Here is a 16,935-nt window from a genome sequence, read left to right on the forward strand (position 1 = left end):
GCGCTCGCCCTTCTTCTCCGCTGCGGCTTCTAAAAATGGCGTCTCCCGTGCTCCCCTTTCTTCGCCCCGCGGACCCTGTTCAGCCCGTGAGCCCTGGCTGTGCTCTGCACGTTCTTCTTTTTATATTTTTCGACACCGCTCAGTCTAGAACCCGGCTGTTTCTCTACCCTCGCTCGCTCTCCGGTTTGTTTTCTTTTTCTCGATGCCGCTCGGTGTTCAACCCCCGGCTGCGCCCTGCGCTCTTCACCCTCTGTCTTACCCAGTCGACGCTGCTCGGCTTTCTCTCCGCTGTTGGTTGGCTCCAGCCGCCGCTGCTCAGGAAGGGTCTGCGCTGGACCTGTCGTCGGTCTCTTGTTGCTCGTCGTGGCTGGGGAACCAAGCCCGGCTCTCCACAGCCTCCCCTGCGAAGTTCAATCTCTGCCTGACTGTTGGGCGGTTGCTCGTGGTCGACGCCCATGTTCCTGGCCTCGACTATTTTTTAATTTTTTTTTATGTTGCAGTTAGATTCGAATCGACACTCGTCGCCACTGTTGGATCCGTGGTTCAGTGGATATGCGGTTATTAAATAATCACACGGATGCTGTACATTAACAATAAACAGGTCTTTACTGGAGGAGGGTAGTCTCAAGACTGGGGGTACAGAGGCATGCGCAAAGCTTATATACAGGTGTGGTCACTGCCGGTACTACAGTATACAGGAGCTGTAAAAGTAGTTCTGACTTAAGGCACATACACTACAGCCTTGGTTTAACACCTCAACTGAAAAACAGCACCTCAGACAGTGCACTTCCTCTGTACTGCACTAAAGGGTCAACTTGGATTGTGTCTCTGGAGTGGATCTTGAACCCACGACCTTCAGACTCAGTCAAGATTGCTAACATCGAGTCAAGGCTGACGCCATGGCCTTTATGGAAGATGTGAAGCTGGGGCACATGCTCAACACTATTGCTAGTGGACTTCCTGTGGCATTGCTCTTGGCGAGTGTGAGCATATTATAGAACAGGAGCTTTATAGCACGTAGCACAATGTATTATGTAATAGAACAAACACTGGGGTACAATTCCTTTTCGGCAGGAGTGCAAAACAGGCGGTAGTGGATCCGACACCCATTATACACTCTGCCCGATCCACTTCTGCCTTTTTTGCACCTCTGCCGAAGTTGAATATTATTCCCACTACCTTCCCTTGGATTCAGCACAAGTTCCACAGAACTGTTCAAAATACAAAAATAATTACCCACATAAGTAAAACAAATGCAAAAAATCCATTAGTACATCACCTTCAACTGAACACAAGCAATGTTTTTTGTTCCAGTACTTTATATCACAGCTGTTACATCAGCCCTACAAAGACTTTGGTCAGGTATATTATGCATCAGGAGGATGGAGGAGAGGCACCAACGATCTAGGATGTTCAGAGATCTGGGGGTGAAATTATACTTTGGCGGAGTACAAACCAGGGCAGTAGTGGATCGGCCGGCCGCGATACACAATGCCCATTTTGCACCCAGTATCCAAGTTGAATTTTAACCGCCAGCCCTCCCCCTGGTGTTTTGTGGGAGAAAGTCACTGGAACCAAGTTTGTGATTTTTTGAAAAAAGGCATGTTATAAATTTGATTTTTAGCAATGGCCACTGAAAGGAACTTCAGGTTTTTTTCAGCAAGTTAATTGGTTGAGTTTCTTTATGAATAGAAACTCGGGTTAGTGATTTAAGTGCTTTTTGATTGGTTCCTGTGAAATTTGAGCGCACTTGAAATGTCACAGTATATAGACAATTATTTGTTTAATAGTTAATGAAAAATCTTTTGAAAAAAGTGAGTAAACATTTTCATTTATAAAAATCTAACGGAGATCAATTCTCATTTCCACTGCAAACAATGCAAGCTCACACAAGTTTCTCAGTTAACAGAGAATCATGGCTGACATGACTCTCAAACCTCAAACTAATGTAGAATTAAAGATTACATGCAACACAATACTATTTAGCAGTGATCATTTTTGATGTTATTCAATCCAGAGGCACGAGGGCAATAGTAGCATCCCAACCACCACTTGATCAAAATCAGCTAACTTAGCACAGACCAGGAAACATCTCAGAGGACATTGTAATCTGTACAGTTCAGCGAAGCATAGTCTTAATACAACTGAGCCATTAGAGGAGTGGTAGTTTTTTTTTTAAATTAGAAGATGCAAACAATTTAATTTTACAACAGCCACTGTTGAAATGCACTTTAAAAAAAATTCAAAATAAATAGGCATGACAATTAGGGTTGCAAAATTCTGGGAATTTTTAAAAGAGGAAACTTTCCATGGGAATTTTGAGTTTTAATTGCACTGATGGTTTTTGTCTCGGACCCTTATATTATCTTTGTCGTCAAAATAGACATACTGTTCCATACAAATAAAAACAGGCTTTCAAAACTTTATTTAGGTTATAATTTTGAACTTTATTGAACCCCCACAAAAAAGACCCATCTAAAATAAAATAAAGAGCGTCAGCTTATTTAGCCTACAATTTGTCCTTATTTTGTCCCTTGGAGTCTTCTACTCATGAGTCTTCTGAGTCTTCTACTCCTCATTGCTCCTCCTGATTCTCTGACTCTGGCTCTGATGTGTCCATTTCCTCCTGTGTGTCAGTGTCTAGCTGTGTGGTGGACACTTCTGTATCTGGCTCAATAAGTTGTAGGTTCGCCCGGATAGCCACCAGTTTCTCCACTCTCTTGTTAGTCAGCCTGTTGCGCACCTTTGTATGCGTATTCCCAAAAAGTGACCAGTTTCGTTCAGAGGCTGCTGATGAAGGTGGGATTTGGAGTATCACCAATGCAATAGGTGACAGGGCCTCAGATGCACAAAGTCACTTCCACCAGGTATGTGCACTGATATGCTTGCATGATTCCCATATCCCATCCCCATTCCAAAGACCTTTCTTGGTAGAGAACTTTGCCAGACTTCCCAGAACTTTGCCCACATCCAGATTGAGATGGTGTGAGAGGGTAGAAATCACACTGTAAGCGCTGTTGATCTGTTCTCCAGAAAGTATTGGTCTCCCAACATGCTTTGGGTCCAGCATGTATGCTGCAGCATGAATCGGCTTGACACAAAATTCTTGACGCGTCTGTATGAATTGAACAATTGCCTTCTCCTCTGCTTTGAGCAGCAGGGATGTGGGTAGGGCAATGCTGATTTGTTCTTTTAAATCAGTAAAAAGCCCGAGAACATCTGACAAGACAGCGTCATCTCCTTCAATCTGAGCAATTGCAGATGCTACTGGTGAGAGTAGTTTAAGGCTGCTATCCACTCTCTCCCAAAACACATCATCCAGCAGTATTTTCTTGATGGTGGTTTCCATATCCCCAGACTGGGATATTGCCATTTCTTGCAGCGACTCCTTACCCTCCAGAAGGCTGTTGTACATTATGACAACACCACCCCATCTAGTGTTGTTGGGCAGCTTCAGTGTGGTGTTCTTGTTCTTTATCATTTGCTTGGAGTTGTGGGTTGCTGCAACTACCTGTTTTCCCCTGACATACTTAACAACTTGCTTGGCTCTCTTGTACAGTGCTTCCATGGTTCTCAAACCTATGATGTCCTTGAGGAGCAGGTTAAGCCCATGAGCTGCGCGCCCAATAGATGTAATATGAGGGTAGGCCTCCTCCACTTGAGCCCAAGCAGCCTTCATATTCGCAGCATTGTCAGTAACTACTGCAAAGACCTTTTGTGATCCAAGATCGTTGATGGCCGCTTTCAGCTCATCAGCAATGTATGTGCCTGTGTGTCTGTTGTCCTTCGTGTCTGTGCTCTTGAAGAACACTGGGAGAGGAGTGGAGACGATGTAGTTTATGATGCCCTCCCCTCGTACATTTGACCACCCATCTGAGATAACTGCACCACAGTCTGCCATCGCTATCGTTTCTTTGAGCTTTCCTTGGACTCTGTTATACTCAGCCTCCAGCAAATAAGTAGACAAAGCATGTCTGGTGGGAGGACAGTATGCAGGGCGAATAACATTGAAAAATCTCTTCCAGTACACATTGGCTGTGAGCATGAGGGGTGAGCCTGTTGCATATACAGCTCGAGCAAGGCACTCATCTGCATTCTTCTGGCTATGGTTATCCATTGTATCAAAGAACCTTCCAAGTGGGCCAGGAGTTGCTGATGATAAGGAGCCTGATGCTGAATGAGAACCATCATCTTCTTGAATGGAAGCAGAGGAACTCTGGGCTGTGAGCTTTGAGTGAAGTTGTTGCATTTGGATAAATGCTGCTGCATCTTTGTGGCATTCTTTACATATGGCTTTCTACAGTGTTTGCACATGTACACAGTCTTTCCATCTTTAATGCCTGGGGTAAAATGCTTCCACACACCCGACGGTAAACGTGGCATTGTTCTATGCAGAGAAATAAAGGGCATTCATCTCTGTGTCGAACTGCGGTCGATCAGCACAATTGCAACAGGGAGTGTACATTTTTGCTGATGCTCCATGTGATGGAAGCATGACCTGTACACACACGACGCTACATCACCAATAGTGTATTATTTTGTATATTTTAAATTGAAGGACAACAGAGTTCAACAAGTAACTGGTTTATTTGGTATAAAGTCTGATTTACTTACTGCATCATCACAACATCAGCAGAAAACAAAATGACTTCCCTCAGGACCCCTAACCTGGATCTTAAAAAAACTATAGCAGTCTTACAGATGCCTGCAGGCCAATCACAATTCGATATGCAAATATTACAAATAGCAGGAGCTAATCGCTCATCCAACCAATCAGGACACATTTGTTCACAGTCACACACAAAACTTGTAATTATTAAAACAAGCCAAGTAAGAAGATAAACATATATTGATTAAGAAATTCCTTAATAATTAAGATTCCATCTCTTTTAGTAATTTTAAGAGAGGACCTGTGGGGGAAAAAAAAAAGAAATACAAAAAAAAAAATTATGCTAGCATGTGCTTTTTTGGGCAAAATTCCCAAAATTCCCAAACTAAACTTCCCGTGGAAAATTTCCGGAAATTTACCGGAAACTTTCCACCCCTTTGCAACCCTAATGCCAATTATATGGAAGCTCAGTGTGATCACGGTGTTTTCCCCTTTGCTCAACACTGAACTCTTGAGCGGAGCATTTTATTGCACTCACACACACCACGAATGCTTAAAGTGGGAGCGCCCAATTTGCAGTCCTAGGACCGAGTGCGTCTCTCCCTCCTCCCTCTTGGAGCCCTGGCAATCTGGCCTTTGAAGACAATGAAACCCGGTTTGTGCTTAAATTTCTTATTTGCTGGTTTGTCTTGTGAGCTTTGTGGGGCAGAGGTTTGGAAAGGGATAGTTACAATACTGTTGCCTTGTTGGTGGATAAATCCTAAAATCAGAACACAAGAAGTTTGCTAATCAGCAATACAAAATATACGCAAATTAATGGGATCATCAATGTAAACATTATAACTGGCTGCCAAGGCTCCATGGTATACACCTATAGTGTCCACAAAGGCAAGAAGCTTGGGCACCAATGCCTTAAGGAGGTATTCCTGTATTAAAAGCACTTGCGTGGAAGAAAAAAATCCAAACAGCATTGCCATTATGTCAAATGTTTCAATGATCTTGTAATTTCACGTTCAGTTAGTTTCCTCATGCTGCATAGTAACTCATCCCAACAATTCCTTCCCCACCATCACTCACTGTTCAAATAAACAGAAACAGCTGATCAATAATTCCTATAACTGGCAATATTCCCTCTTAAAAAAGAGAGGCTCCAAGTTGCAAGAAGCCCTCATTAGAACATAAGAAATAGGAGCAGGAGTAGGCCATTTAGCCCTTCAATAAGATCATGGCTATATTCTACCTCAACTCCACCTTCCCGCACTATCCTCATATCCTTTAATTCCCTTCGTTCCTAAAAATTTATCGACCTGTCTTGAATATACTCAACGACAGAGCACCCACAGCTCTCTCGGGTAGAGAAGTCCAAAGATTCACAACCCTTTGAGTGAAGACATTTCTCGTCATCTCAGTCCTAAATGGCCGACTCCTTATTCTGTGTCTGTGACCCCATGCTCTAGATTTCCCAACTAGGGGAAACATTTTCCCAGCATTAACCCCGTCAAAGCCCCTTAAGAATTTTATATGTTTCAAATAGATAGCCTCTCATTCTTCTAAACTCTAAAGGAATATAGGCCTAGTCTACTCAATCTCTCCTCCTAGGGCTATCCCCTCATCCCAGGAACCAGTCTAGTGAACCTTCGCTGTACTCCCTCTTAGGCAAGTATGTCTTTCGTTAGGTAAGGAGACCAGAGTTGTACACGGTACTCCAGGTGTGGCCTCATCAATGCCCTGTATAATTGTACTGAGACTTCTTTACTCTTATACACTAATTCCTTTGTAACAAAAGCTAACATACCATTTGCTTTCCTAACTGCTTGCTGTACCTGTGTGTTAACTTTCTACGATTCATGTACAAGGACACCCAGGTCCCTCTGAATGCAAACATTTCCCAGTCTCTCACCATTCAAAAAATATTCTGCTTTTTTGTTTTTCCTACCAAAGTGGATAACTTCAAACTTCCCCGCATTATATTTCATTTGCCATGTTCTTGCCCACTCAGTCTACCTATCTATATCGCTCTGCAGCCCCTTTTGTCCACCTCACAGCTTACTTTCCCACCTAACTTTGTACCATCAGCAAACTTGGATACATTACATTCAGACCCTTCATCTAAGTCACTAATATAGATTATAAATAGCTGAGGCCTAAGCCCCGCTAGTTACAGCCTGCCAACCTGAAAAAGTTCAGTTTATTCCTACTCTGTTTCTGTCCATTAACTAATCTTCAATCCATGCTACTATTACCCCCAATCCCATGAGTCCTAATTTAATAACCTCTTGTGTGGCACCTAATCGAATGCACATCATCCACTGGTTCCCCCTTATCCATCCTACTAGTTACATCTTCAAAAAATTCTAACAGATTTGTCAAACACGATTTCCCTTTCATAAAACCATATTGACTCTGCCCAATCATATTATTTTCTAAGTGTCCTGTTACCACGTCCCTAATAATAGATTCTAGCATTTTGCCTACTACTGATGTCAGGCTAACTGTCCTATAGATTCCCATTTCTTTCCTCTTCCTCCTTTTTTAAATAGCGGGGTTATGTTTGCTACCTTCCAATCCTTGGGTACTGTTCTAGAATCTAGGGAATTCTGGAAGATTAATACCAGTTCATCCACTATCGCTGCAGCTACCTCTTTTAAAACCCTCGGATGCAGGTCATCAGGTCCAGGGGATTTGTCGCCACTTAGTCCCATTAATTTCTCCAGTACTATGGGGAAGAAATTGCATATCGCCCCGTTTGGGGGCGTTAACATCCGGGAGGCAAGACATTTTGCGCCAGGCGCGGAAGTTCCACCCCGCTCACTAAATTCGGGTTACTGCCCCCAGAAGGAAGTGGAGCACTAAATCAAGCACTCCACTTCCTTCCTGGGGCAGGAGGGGGGGGCGCACGGCTCAGCAGCGCAACGCACTGGGCCGCGTAGCGCTGCCGCGTATGAGGGGCCCTTCCCTTTAATTGAGGGAAAGGCCCAAGTTGCATACTCTGCAAAAGAAGAAGTCACCTACCTGGGCCAGCAGGGAGCGGGGGTGCCACGTGATCAGCCCAGCACTCAAGCAGAGTGCCAGGCTGAGCGATCGCAGCACCGAACCTGCCAACAAACCGTGACTGGAGTGGCAACAAAAACGGCACATTTTTTTCCCCACAGCAGCCGGCCAGCTCCCTTTTAATTATCGCCCCGGTAGCGGCCGGCCGCCCGGTACACGACCCCTGAAACTGTCATTGCCTGGCGCAGCTTCAGGGGGAGATACCCAATTTAGGGTCTGGGGCAGTAACTTGGGGGGGGGGGGGGCAATGCACCCGGTGATGACGTCACAATCTCCAGGTGCAACGCCATAGCGGCATCGCTAAACCCCCGCCAGATATGGTGGGAGTAATTAGCTGCGCCGCACCCAGTCCCTGGGGATGCTAATGGGAGGCGCAAATGACCAGAATTTCTCCCCCTATGTCTTTACTTATACTGATTTCTTTAAGTTCCTCATTCTCTCTAGACCATTGGTTCCCCATTATTTCTGGAATTATTTGTGCCTTCTCCCGTGAAGACAGATGTAAAGTATTTGTTTAATGTCTCTGCCATTTCCTTAATGCCCATTATAATTTCTCCCGTCTCTGCCTCTAATGGGCCCACATTTACTTTCACTAATCTCTTCCTATTTACATACCATTTTCCTGCGGGGTTTTTGTGCCTTAAAAAGGAATGTATATTTGTTTTAAATTATGCATTATTTCTTTAAATGCTAGCCATTGCTTGTCTACCGTCATACCTTTTAAATGTAGTTTCCCAATCTACCTTAGCCAACTTGCCCCTCATACCTACATAGTTCACTTTGCTTAGATTTAAGACCCTAGTTTCGGATTTAACTAAATCACTTTCAAACGCAATATAAAATTTGACCATATTATGGTCACTCTTTCCTAAAGGCCCCTTTACTACAAGGTTATTAATTAACACTTTCTCATTGCACAATACTAGATCAAAATAGCCTGTTCCCTAGTTGGTTCCCCAACATACTGATCTAGAAAACTGTCTTGTATACATTCCATGAATTCGTCCTCCACACTATTGTTAGCTCCACCCAAACTGATTCTACTTCTTGATTTTCAGAGCTAAGATCCTTTCTCTCTACTGTCTTTATCCCGTCCTTTATTATCAGGGCTACCCCTCCTCCTTTTCCATTTTGCCTATCTCTTCTAAAAGTTAAGTATCCTGGAATATTTAGTTCCCAACCTTGGTCACTTTGCAATTAATAGGTTATCTAGTAGTCTCCGTTATGGCTATTAGATAACCTATTAATTTCTATCTGCGCTATTTATTCATCTAGTTTGTTGCAAATGCTTTGCACACACAGATGTAGTGCCCTTAGCTTTGACTTATTTCTAGTTTCCCCTGATGTCGCCTTAGTCACGAATGCCCTCGCAGTACTTTCAGCAAGCTTGGTGTGTCTATTCCATGAACAGTGTACTGCATCTTGCATCAAACACCAATAACAATCCCAGCAGTTCATATTCAGAAAAGCCAGGGCTTTTGCTTACTCCAAAAAAACGTAAAGGAAATAAAGCACATTAACATGCAGTTTTAAAGACCATTTTGTCTTCAAAAATAAAAAGGTAAAGGCCCAGAGTTTAACTCTACCCAGCACATGTCAAATTACCAAAATGTCACATGTACATTTGCTGGCCAAGTTGAAGTACTTACTGGTGATCATTCCTCCAGTGATGGATGCCAGGAAGCCCACAACTATGGCTATCACAGATATGACTCTGCCCTGCTTGTGTCGTTGAAGCATTACAAACATCAGCAGACCCACAGCACCGTGGAGAAAGAGCGAGGAGAAGAGAGCCCAGAGGAAAACCCAGTACCACATCTCTGTAGGTGGAAAAAAAAAATAATTAGGATGTACGAGACACTACTAAAACAAATCTTAGGCAAATCTTCATGTTGCTGACATTTACTAAAAAGACAAAGGCCCTGAAATTGCAGTTTCCATAATGGTGTACTCCGAGTATGCTGTCGTAATTCATTTGAAAGTCCCCGCAACTTCCGGATTTCCGCATTAGCAGTACGCCTTGACAGATCATCCGAACTGCCTGAAAACTCAGTTTTGCTGGCGCAGAGCTAATTGGCCAGGCAACTCTTACAGCTGGTAAAAGGTGTAGCACCTGCTTGCATCAGCGTAACAGTATATATGTAAAAAAAATAAAAAATCCAAAATTGTGCACTCACTCTTTAAATGAGTTTATGCAAATATTGGCCCATTAAGAGGTTTTAAATGATTTATCGAAAAATTACATTTATTGGTGCGATGAAGGAACTTATGAATAAATCTGCAATTCAGTACATTGTTTAATTATTAAAATTCTGTACATTGTATGATGATTTGAATATTCCATTGCATATTAGGGGATTTTCTTCTTAAATGACTACGATGAAATCCTCCTTTGTCATTGGAGGACCAGGCCCACGTGATCCCAGGGACGCTTGCGAACCACCTGTATCCCTGGGATCAGTGGGCCTTTATGCTGCTGTCTGCCTGGAGGCCCGAGACCACAACTTTTCACAGCCTGGGCGCCAGCAGGTAATTTTGGGATTGTTTCGCGGGTCGGAGGCATACTCTAGAGGTGCGCCTACGACCGCAATTTCTAGGCCAAAGTACATAAGGTTGTTAACTTGGAGAATACAGCAATGCTCCTTTAAGAGAAATGAAGCAAGCTCCCAGAATTGGCTAGATTTCTCTTTCGCAATCCATACATAATGAACATATTTTTTTCTATAAAACCATGGCATTGCTCACAGGTAACATGGTGTCTGGAGCAGTTTTGTCTAGTTGCTAATGCGGTCTGTCCTTTTAAAAAGGTCACTGCTCTAAATATGTAAATGTAGTTCATTTTAAGCTGGTTGTAAACTACTCAGGTCATTCACAGGGCAAGTGTAAATATTTATAAATTTTTGGCTCCATCACCGACATTCTTAAAAAAGATTGTTTTATACCTGTAATAAATTGCAGCAGTGAAGTGTGATGCCCAGAGTGCGAGAAATGTGACTTTTTAAAAAATATGTCCGAGCAGATTTCCCATCACAGTGCTTGCGAAAAGCCACGTTGTTTTATAAGTACAGTATTGTTGCACTATGTAATGCAGTGTATTATTCTACAGGTAAGGTTGATGTGTTCATGTAAAGGCCCATAAGGTCTATGTTAAATAACCAAGTGTTGCCCACTGCAGCTTGATTAACATATAAACAAATGTTTTCAAATTCGCTGTGTAGACAGGTGTTGGAATCATGAACCCTCTGTGCCTCAGCCTCTGTGTGTACAAACTGAAAAGGGGCCCGTGCAGCTGGTTTTCCTGAGAAACCTTACCTCAAACAACTAAAATTCATACCACAACTGCTTTTGAAGTAATTTGGAAAAACAGCCTCATAGCTACCGTTATAGCCCGAGGAAAGGCACTGGTAACTTTGGTCATGAGGGGCAGTAATGGGGGCGGAAAGATGGGAAGAAGTTGACTTCTGTATTGTGAAATAACTAGCACAGCTATATAATTAAACAATTCCAAAACATTTAAGTAAAGCAGGGTGGCTCCTACTCACCTTCATTTCCCTCAAGTAAAAAAAAATCTGAAACAGTGTTGGTGAAACATTTATTTAAAAAAAACTTACATTTAGTCTCCAGCTGATTAACTTTACAAATAATCTCAAAGTTAAATTCAAAAGGGGGCATTTTTAAACTTTTGCCAAGCCGGTTTTACATCCCACTTCGTCTGAAAATAAAAGTTAAATTATCCTCAGGAGACAATTTAATATTTGTATCGATAAAAAAAATGGAGTTGATTTTAACTTGGGGCAGGATCTGTGTATGGGGGTCCCCAAATGAGTTGGTGCCCCCAGAAATCTGAAAACTCGAGAGACCCAGTCGTTACTCATTTTTATCTGAAACCAGTCGCCCGCCCGAAGCCGGCGGGAATAAAATCAAGGCCAGTGGGTGGGAGGCGGCCGCTGTCGGGGCCCCAAGTAATCAGCCCCTAGTGTAGGATAATTGCTTGAGGGTGGGGTGGGCTCCGAAATTATGCTGATGTAGGGAGGGCCAAGGCAAGGGAGGCCCAAAGATTCCTTTCAGGGTCCGGAGCTGCACTCAGACTCCCCCTAGCCCCCCAAAGGTAGGAATCCTAGAGGAATAAAAAAAGTTTGTCTTTTTTACCTTGTTCATCTTCATTGCTTTCGGTTTCCATTCTCATGTTTGATCAGGTATCTACCAAAACTCGCTTTCACAGCCACATCTCTTTCCTCAGCATCTGTCAAAAATACTGCATTGGCTGTAAAGCGCTTCGGGATGTCCTGAAGTCATGAAAGGCGCTATATAAATGCAAGTCTTTCTTTCTTTCTAACCTTTGCTGCTTTCCACCCTATCACAAAACATTCCCTTTTGTTCTTTTCTCCCAACCCCCCTTTCCCTGCCTCTGTACTTACTTAAAACCTGTTGCATCTTAACATTTTCCAGTTCTGATGAAAGGTCATCGACCTGAAGCTTTAACTCTGTTTCTCTCTCCACAGATGCTGCCTGACCTGCTGAGCGTTTCCAGCATTTTCAATTTTTATTTTGGAATAAAAAGGTTTTACTTGCTTTTGCATCTTCTGGCCACTTTACTGCACCCTGCCAGGTTTCTCAGGAATATGAAACTTGAGCAAATCAAAGTAAAAGTATGGCACAGATAGAAATTGTGATACTTATAGTATGACGGGCAGGAAATGCTCATTAACTTCATCACTTTTATCTTAGATAGATATACCAGTAGGTCTCCCATGCTTTTGCTCATGGCAAATTGGATGATGCCCTATTTTAGTAAATCTTGTAAATGTTTAATGAAGAAAGATGAAGCCAAGTAATTTTATGGCTGAAAAGTCTAATTGACGTTAAGTATATATATGGTTCAGGTCAACTAGAGTTTAAGTGAACTTTGGTGAGGCAAGTTTGGAAGCTCCTTGCAAATTTCAGGCTGCAGATCAAAACCCAGAATGAAATGTAGTAACATGATAATATTTTGGGCAGGAGAAAAAGAGCATTTATCAATCGAGCATACTCTTCACAACCACCCATCAGTTTTGCTACGATGATTTTGGAACTAACAGCCCTGTAACCCATTTCTCAATAAAAATTAACCCAATTTTTTTTATATATATATAAACCTACTATGGTTCCACCACTGCTGGTTTCACAACTTGATCATGCTTATTAAGAAAACAGCTGCTTAAGTGTCCCACTTAGTTTAAAATTATGGATTTCAAAAGTAAGTGTCCTAGTACTCAACTCCAGTCCTTTATAGAAGAACTTGTCTTGTATAGAAATTCTCCATACCCATGAACATTAACCGCCATTCCACACCCCATCCTCCTCTCCCCCGGAGTAAATTCTCAAGATAAACAATCTTTCCTCCTAATTCAGCCTTTTTAATTTCAGGAATCAACCTGACAGGCCTCCTCTGGACTACCTCCAATAATATTCCTATAATACAGCGACCGAAGCTGAACAATTACTCCAGATCCAGTATCACTTTTCCCAGATTCAACTTCAACAACAGCACCTTAGACTTAAGTCAACTCTTGGCTATAACATTTTTTTTTTTTTTTAAAATTTGCTTTATACAGCAGCTTTCTAGTTTGTGTACTGACTTTTCCCCTTTCTAGTTGAATCTTAAACCATATCACATGTAGGTATGATTATCATTTTGTGGTTACCACTCCCAAGAAGCTCACCCACAATCAGCTCCTCTACCCGATCTATCCTATTGCTAATAACCAGATCTCAGTGGTTGAAGCTAGGGTCAAAGGGTGGGGTGGGGGGGGGGGGGTCAAACTATCCGATATTGCTGGCTGAGCCTATGAGAAATGAGCATTGAGCAGCTCTACCCCACTGCCTCTTCCTCCCAATATAGCTCTGCCTCCCCGAGAACTGGGGAATGCCGAGCCGGGAATCACACAGACTTGCAAGGTGAATCTGGAGGCCGAAAGTGGGCAGCACTGGTTCCTGGGAGTGATAAAGAAGCAGTCTGCCAACGCCACGTTAGCCGACCTCAAAACAATTGGGGATAGAGATAGTCGTGATCGCCCCCACCCCCCCACTGCAAGATCTAGCAAGGCCTCCACCCTTGTATGCCTACTGATATATTGCTCGAGGAAGGGAAGTCCTTTGGACCATCCAATTAAAAAAAAAAAAAATTATTGAAAAGGCATAGGTTGTAGTGGTTAGGTGAGACCAAGGGCTGGATTTTGCCAGCACTCAGGGCGGGTTTGGAGGCGGGTCCGCTGTCAATATAGCAAAGATTGACAGCGGCTAGGGAACCCGCTGTCAACCCGCCTCCATGCAAGTCTCCCAGGTGTCAGGTCTATCTGTGGAGAACTGACCCGACATCAAGCGGCGGGGGAGACAATTGAGATTATTAAATGGCTTGTTAACAGCCAATTTAATGCTATTTTGAGGCTACCTTCCAATTTTACATGCTCCCCCACAGGTCTGCTCTGATGTATCCGATAAGCTGACAGCTGCAGAACTGGTGTAACGGATGCTATGTTGCAGATGGTCAGTTTCAGAGTGCAGAAACTGTTGGTTACTGCATTTGTAAGCCACAGAGATTTCTTTAGCTTGCAAGTGGTTAGAGCCAATTGTATGTCCAATGTCACCTCATTGGAACAACCTCTCTCACCAATGACTGATCGCTTCGGTCATCTCACCTGCAGTTGCCATCTATTGCAGCAACATCGGTGCCCTTGAAACTCTCTCACCTTGCAGTTCTGTTTCCTTCCACGCTCAGCCCCAACATCACCAGGCACACCAGCAGCACCACCAACCTTCTCCGCCATCACCTGATGCTGCACAGGACACAGGGCATCAGCCCTTGACAACACTGTTGCCCGGGAGGCCAGCGATGGCATCACCATGGCCAGATTTACTTCACTTGACGCGGTTAACCTTGGCTCCCACATGATGCACCAGGTTGACACCATCCCACACCAGCAGTGTGAAGTATCCCTTTAATGTCCAAGCCATTCCCTGCACATTCATCAATATAGCAGGATGGGGGAGGGGAGGGATGTTATGTCTCAACATTCACTGGAACTCAGTAAGACACTTCAAGGCGCACACAGATCTGTCCAATAGAGTGAAGTGTTGAAAATATAGATTTCATTGTATGAAAACACATTACCAGAAACTTCACATGGACATTGGCTAAACCTCTCAAGTGCCTACCCTTGTGTGTTGTTAGTTGGTATGCTTGCAGTAGGATGAGGGTGAGTGTGAGGGGTGGCTAGTGAGATGGAGATGTGATAAGTTGGTGTGAGTAAGGATGTGCAGGAGAAGGGTATGGAAGGCAGAGTGATGGGGATGTGTTGAGTGGCACAGCAGGGCAAGTTTGAGTGTGGCTTTGCAGTAACGTTTCGTGATCCACTCAGATCATTGAAAGGTTTGCGCCACTGCAGCCAGGGACTCCTGCTGACATTCCTGCTTTTTTGCCCTCCTGTGCAATGTGCAACCAGGCTGTGTTGGTGTCCTGAGGAGGTCTCTTCCACCCTTGGAAGGGCAGAGAACCTCTCTGCATGCTGTGACTCCCTCCATAAGCATATGGAGGGAGTCACGAGAACCTGGGTGCAAGCGTCCATCTTTGTGCCGTGCTCGTCGGTGTTTGCAGCACCTCAATGCTGTAAAACAATGACAGAACAACTGTCAAACTCAATGTGGCCGTGGTCTCTTTAAGGAAACCGGCTAATGACATCATCAGACAGCTTCCTCTTAATTGGCTGGGAAGCCCACAGGGCAGGCTTAACAAAGCCAATCCCTTTGACAGAGCGGCTGCAGCCGGGAGCAGGAGCGGAACCAGACAACCAGCAATCCCGCCGCCACAGAGAAAACCCAGCCCCAAGTTTCAGGTTTAAAATCTTGAAGATTGTAAAGCATGAATCTTTATTTTAACAGTGGTGGAAGGAGATCTCATTAGGTAGGATGGTATATGTGGAGCAGAGACAGAAAGAAAGACTTGCATTTATAAAGCGGCTTTTATGATTTCAGGCCGTCCCAAAGCACTTTACAGACAATGAAATACTTTTGAAGCATAGTCACGGTTGTAATTTAGGAAATATGGCAGCTAATTTCCACACACCAAAATCCCACAAACAGCAAATGAGATAATGACCAGATAATCTGTTTTAGTGATGTTGGTTGAAGGATAAATGTTGGCCAGGACCACAGGAGAACTCCCCTATTATTCTTCGAATAGTGCCTGCGAGAGGAGAGGCGGGAGAGGCCGATTTAAGTCAAGCTCCGAGAGCGGGAGAGGTGGAACTGCGAGAGGAGAGGCCGATTTAAACCGAGCTCCGAGAGCAGGAGAGGCGGACTTGTGAGAGGAGAGGCGGGAGAGGCTGATTTAAACCGAGCTCCGAGAGCAGGAGAGGCGGACCTGCAAGAGGAGAGGCTGATTTAAACCGAGCTCCGAGAGCGGGAGAGGCGGATCTGTGAGAGGAGAGGCGGGAGAGGCTGATTTAAACCGAGCGTGAGAGAGGCGGACCTGCGAGAGGAGAGGCGGGAGAGACTGATTTAAATCGAGCTCCGAGAGCGGGAGAGGCGGACCTGTGAGAGGAGAGGTGGGAGAGGCAGATTTAAACCGAGCGCCGAGAGCGGGAGAGGCGGACCTGCGAGGGGAGAGAGAAGTAAAAAGTAATCGAAGTGTGACGTCACCAGAAAGCAGGTAAGTGATTGGTTGGTGAGTATTTCTCTCTCTCTCGCTTTTTTCCAAACTTACATTTTGTGGTTTATAGTTTCTAAGGTCTCGATTGTGTAACAGGGACTGCTGGTAAACAAGGGCCCTTGAGTATATCATTTAATTATAGTGTAATTGGTGGGATTGATTTGATTTAAATTAATTTGAAAAGTCATGGCAGTACACCTCGGCACCGTGGTATGCTCCTCCTGCACTATGTGGGAAATCAGGGACACTTCCTGTGTTCCTGACGACCATGTGTGCGGGAAGTGTATCCAGCTGCAGCTACTGGCAGACTGCATTGCGGCGCTGGAGCTGCGAATGGATACATACTGGAGCATTCGCGATGCTGAGGACATCGTGGAAAGCACGTTTAATGAGAAGGTTGCACAGGCAGGAAGGGAATGGGTGACCACCAGGCAGAGTAGTAGGCGCAGGCAGGTAATGCAGGGGTCCCCTGTGACTATCCCCCTCTCAAACAGATATACCGCTTTGGATATTGTTGGGGAGGATGGCCTATCAGGGGAAGGCAGCAGCAGCCAACTTCCTGGCACTGTAGGTGATTCTGCTGCACAGG

At 44.2% G+C, this 16,935-nt stretch overlaps 1 protein-coding gene across 1 annotated transcript in view; it reads right to left on the reverse strand.

Annotated features, from left to right (window-relative positions):
* The window catches only part of tmem170b (transmembrane protein 170B), a 119,066-nt gene that overhangs the window by 47,175 nt on the left and 54,956 nt on the right, over window positions 1–16,935 (reverse strand). The window contains exon 2 of the mRNA XM_085988808.1: window positions 9,310–9,480. Within this exon, the coding sequence (XP_085844934.1) occupies window positions 9,310–9,480 (171 nt within the window). The remainder of the gene's footprint in view (window positions 1–9,309; window positions 9,481–16,935) is intronic.

This window comes from Somniosus microcephalus, chromosome 5 (assembly GCF_052327205.1).
Source record: "Somniosus microcephalus isolate GS21.2 chromosome 5, FLI_Smic_1.0, whole genome shotgun sequence".
In the NCBI taxonomy this organism is placed as follows: Eukaryota; Metazoa; Chordata; class Chondrichthyes; order Squaliformes; family Somniosidae; genus Somniosus; species Somniosus microcephalus.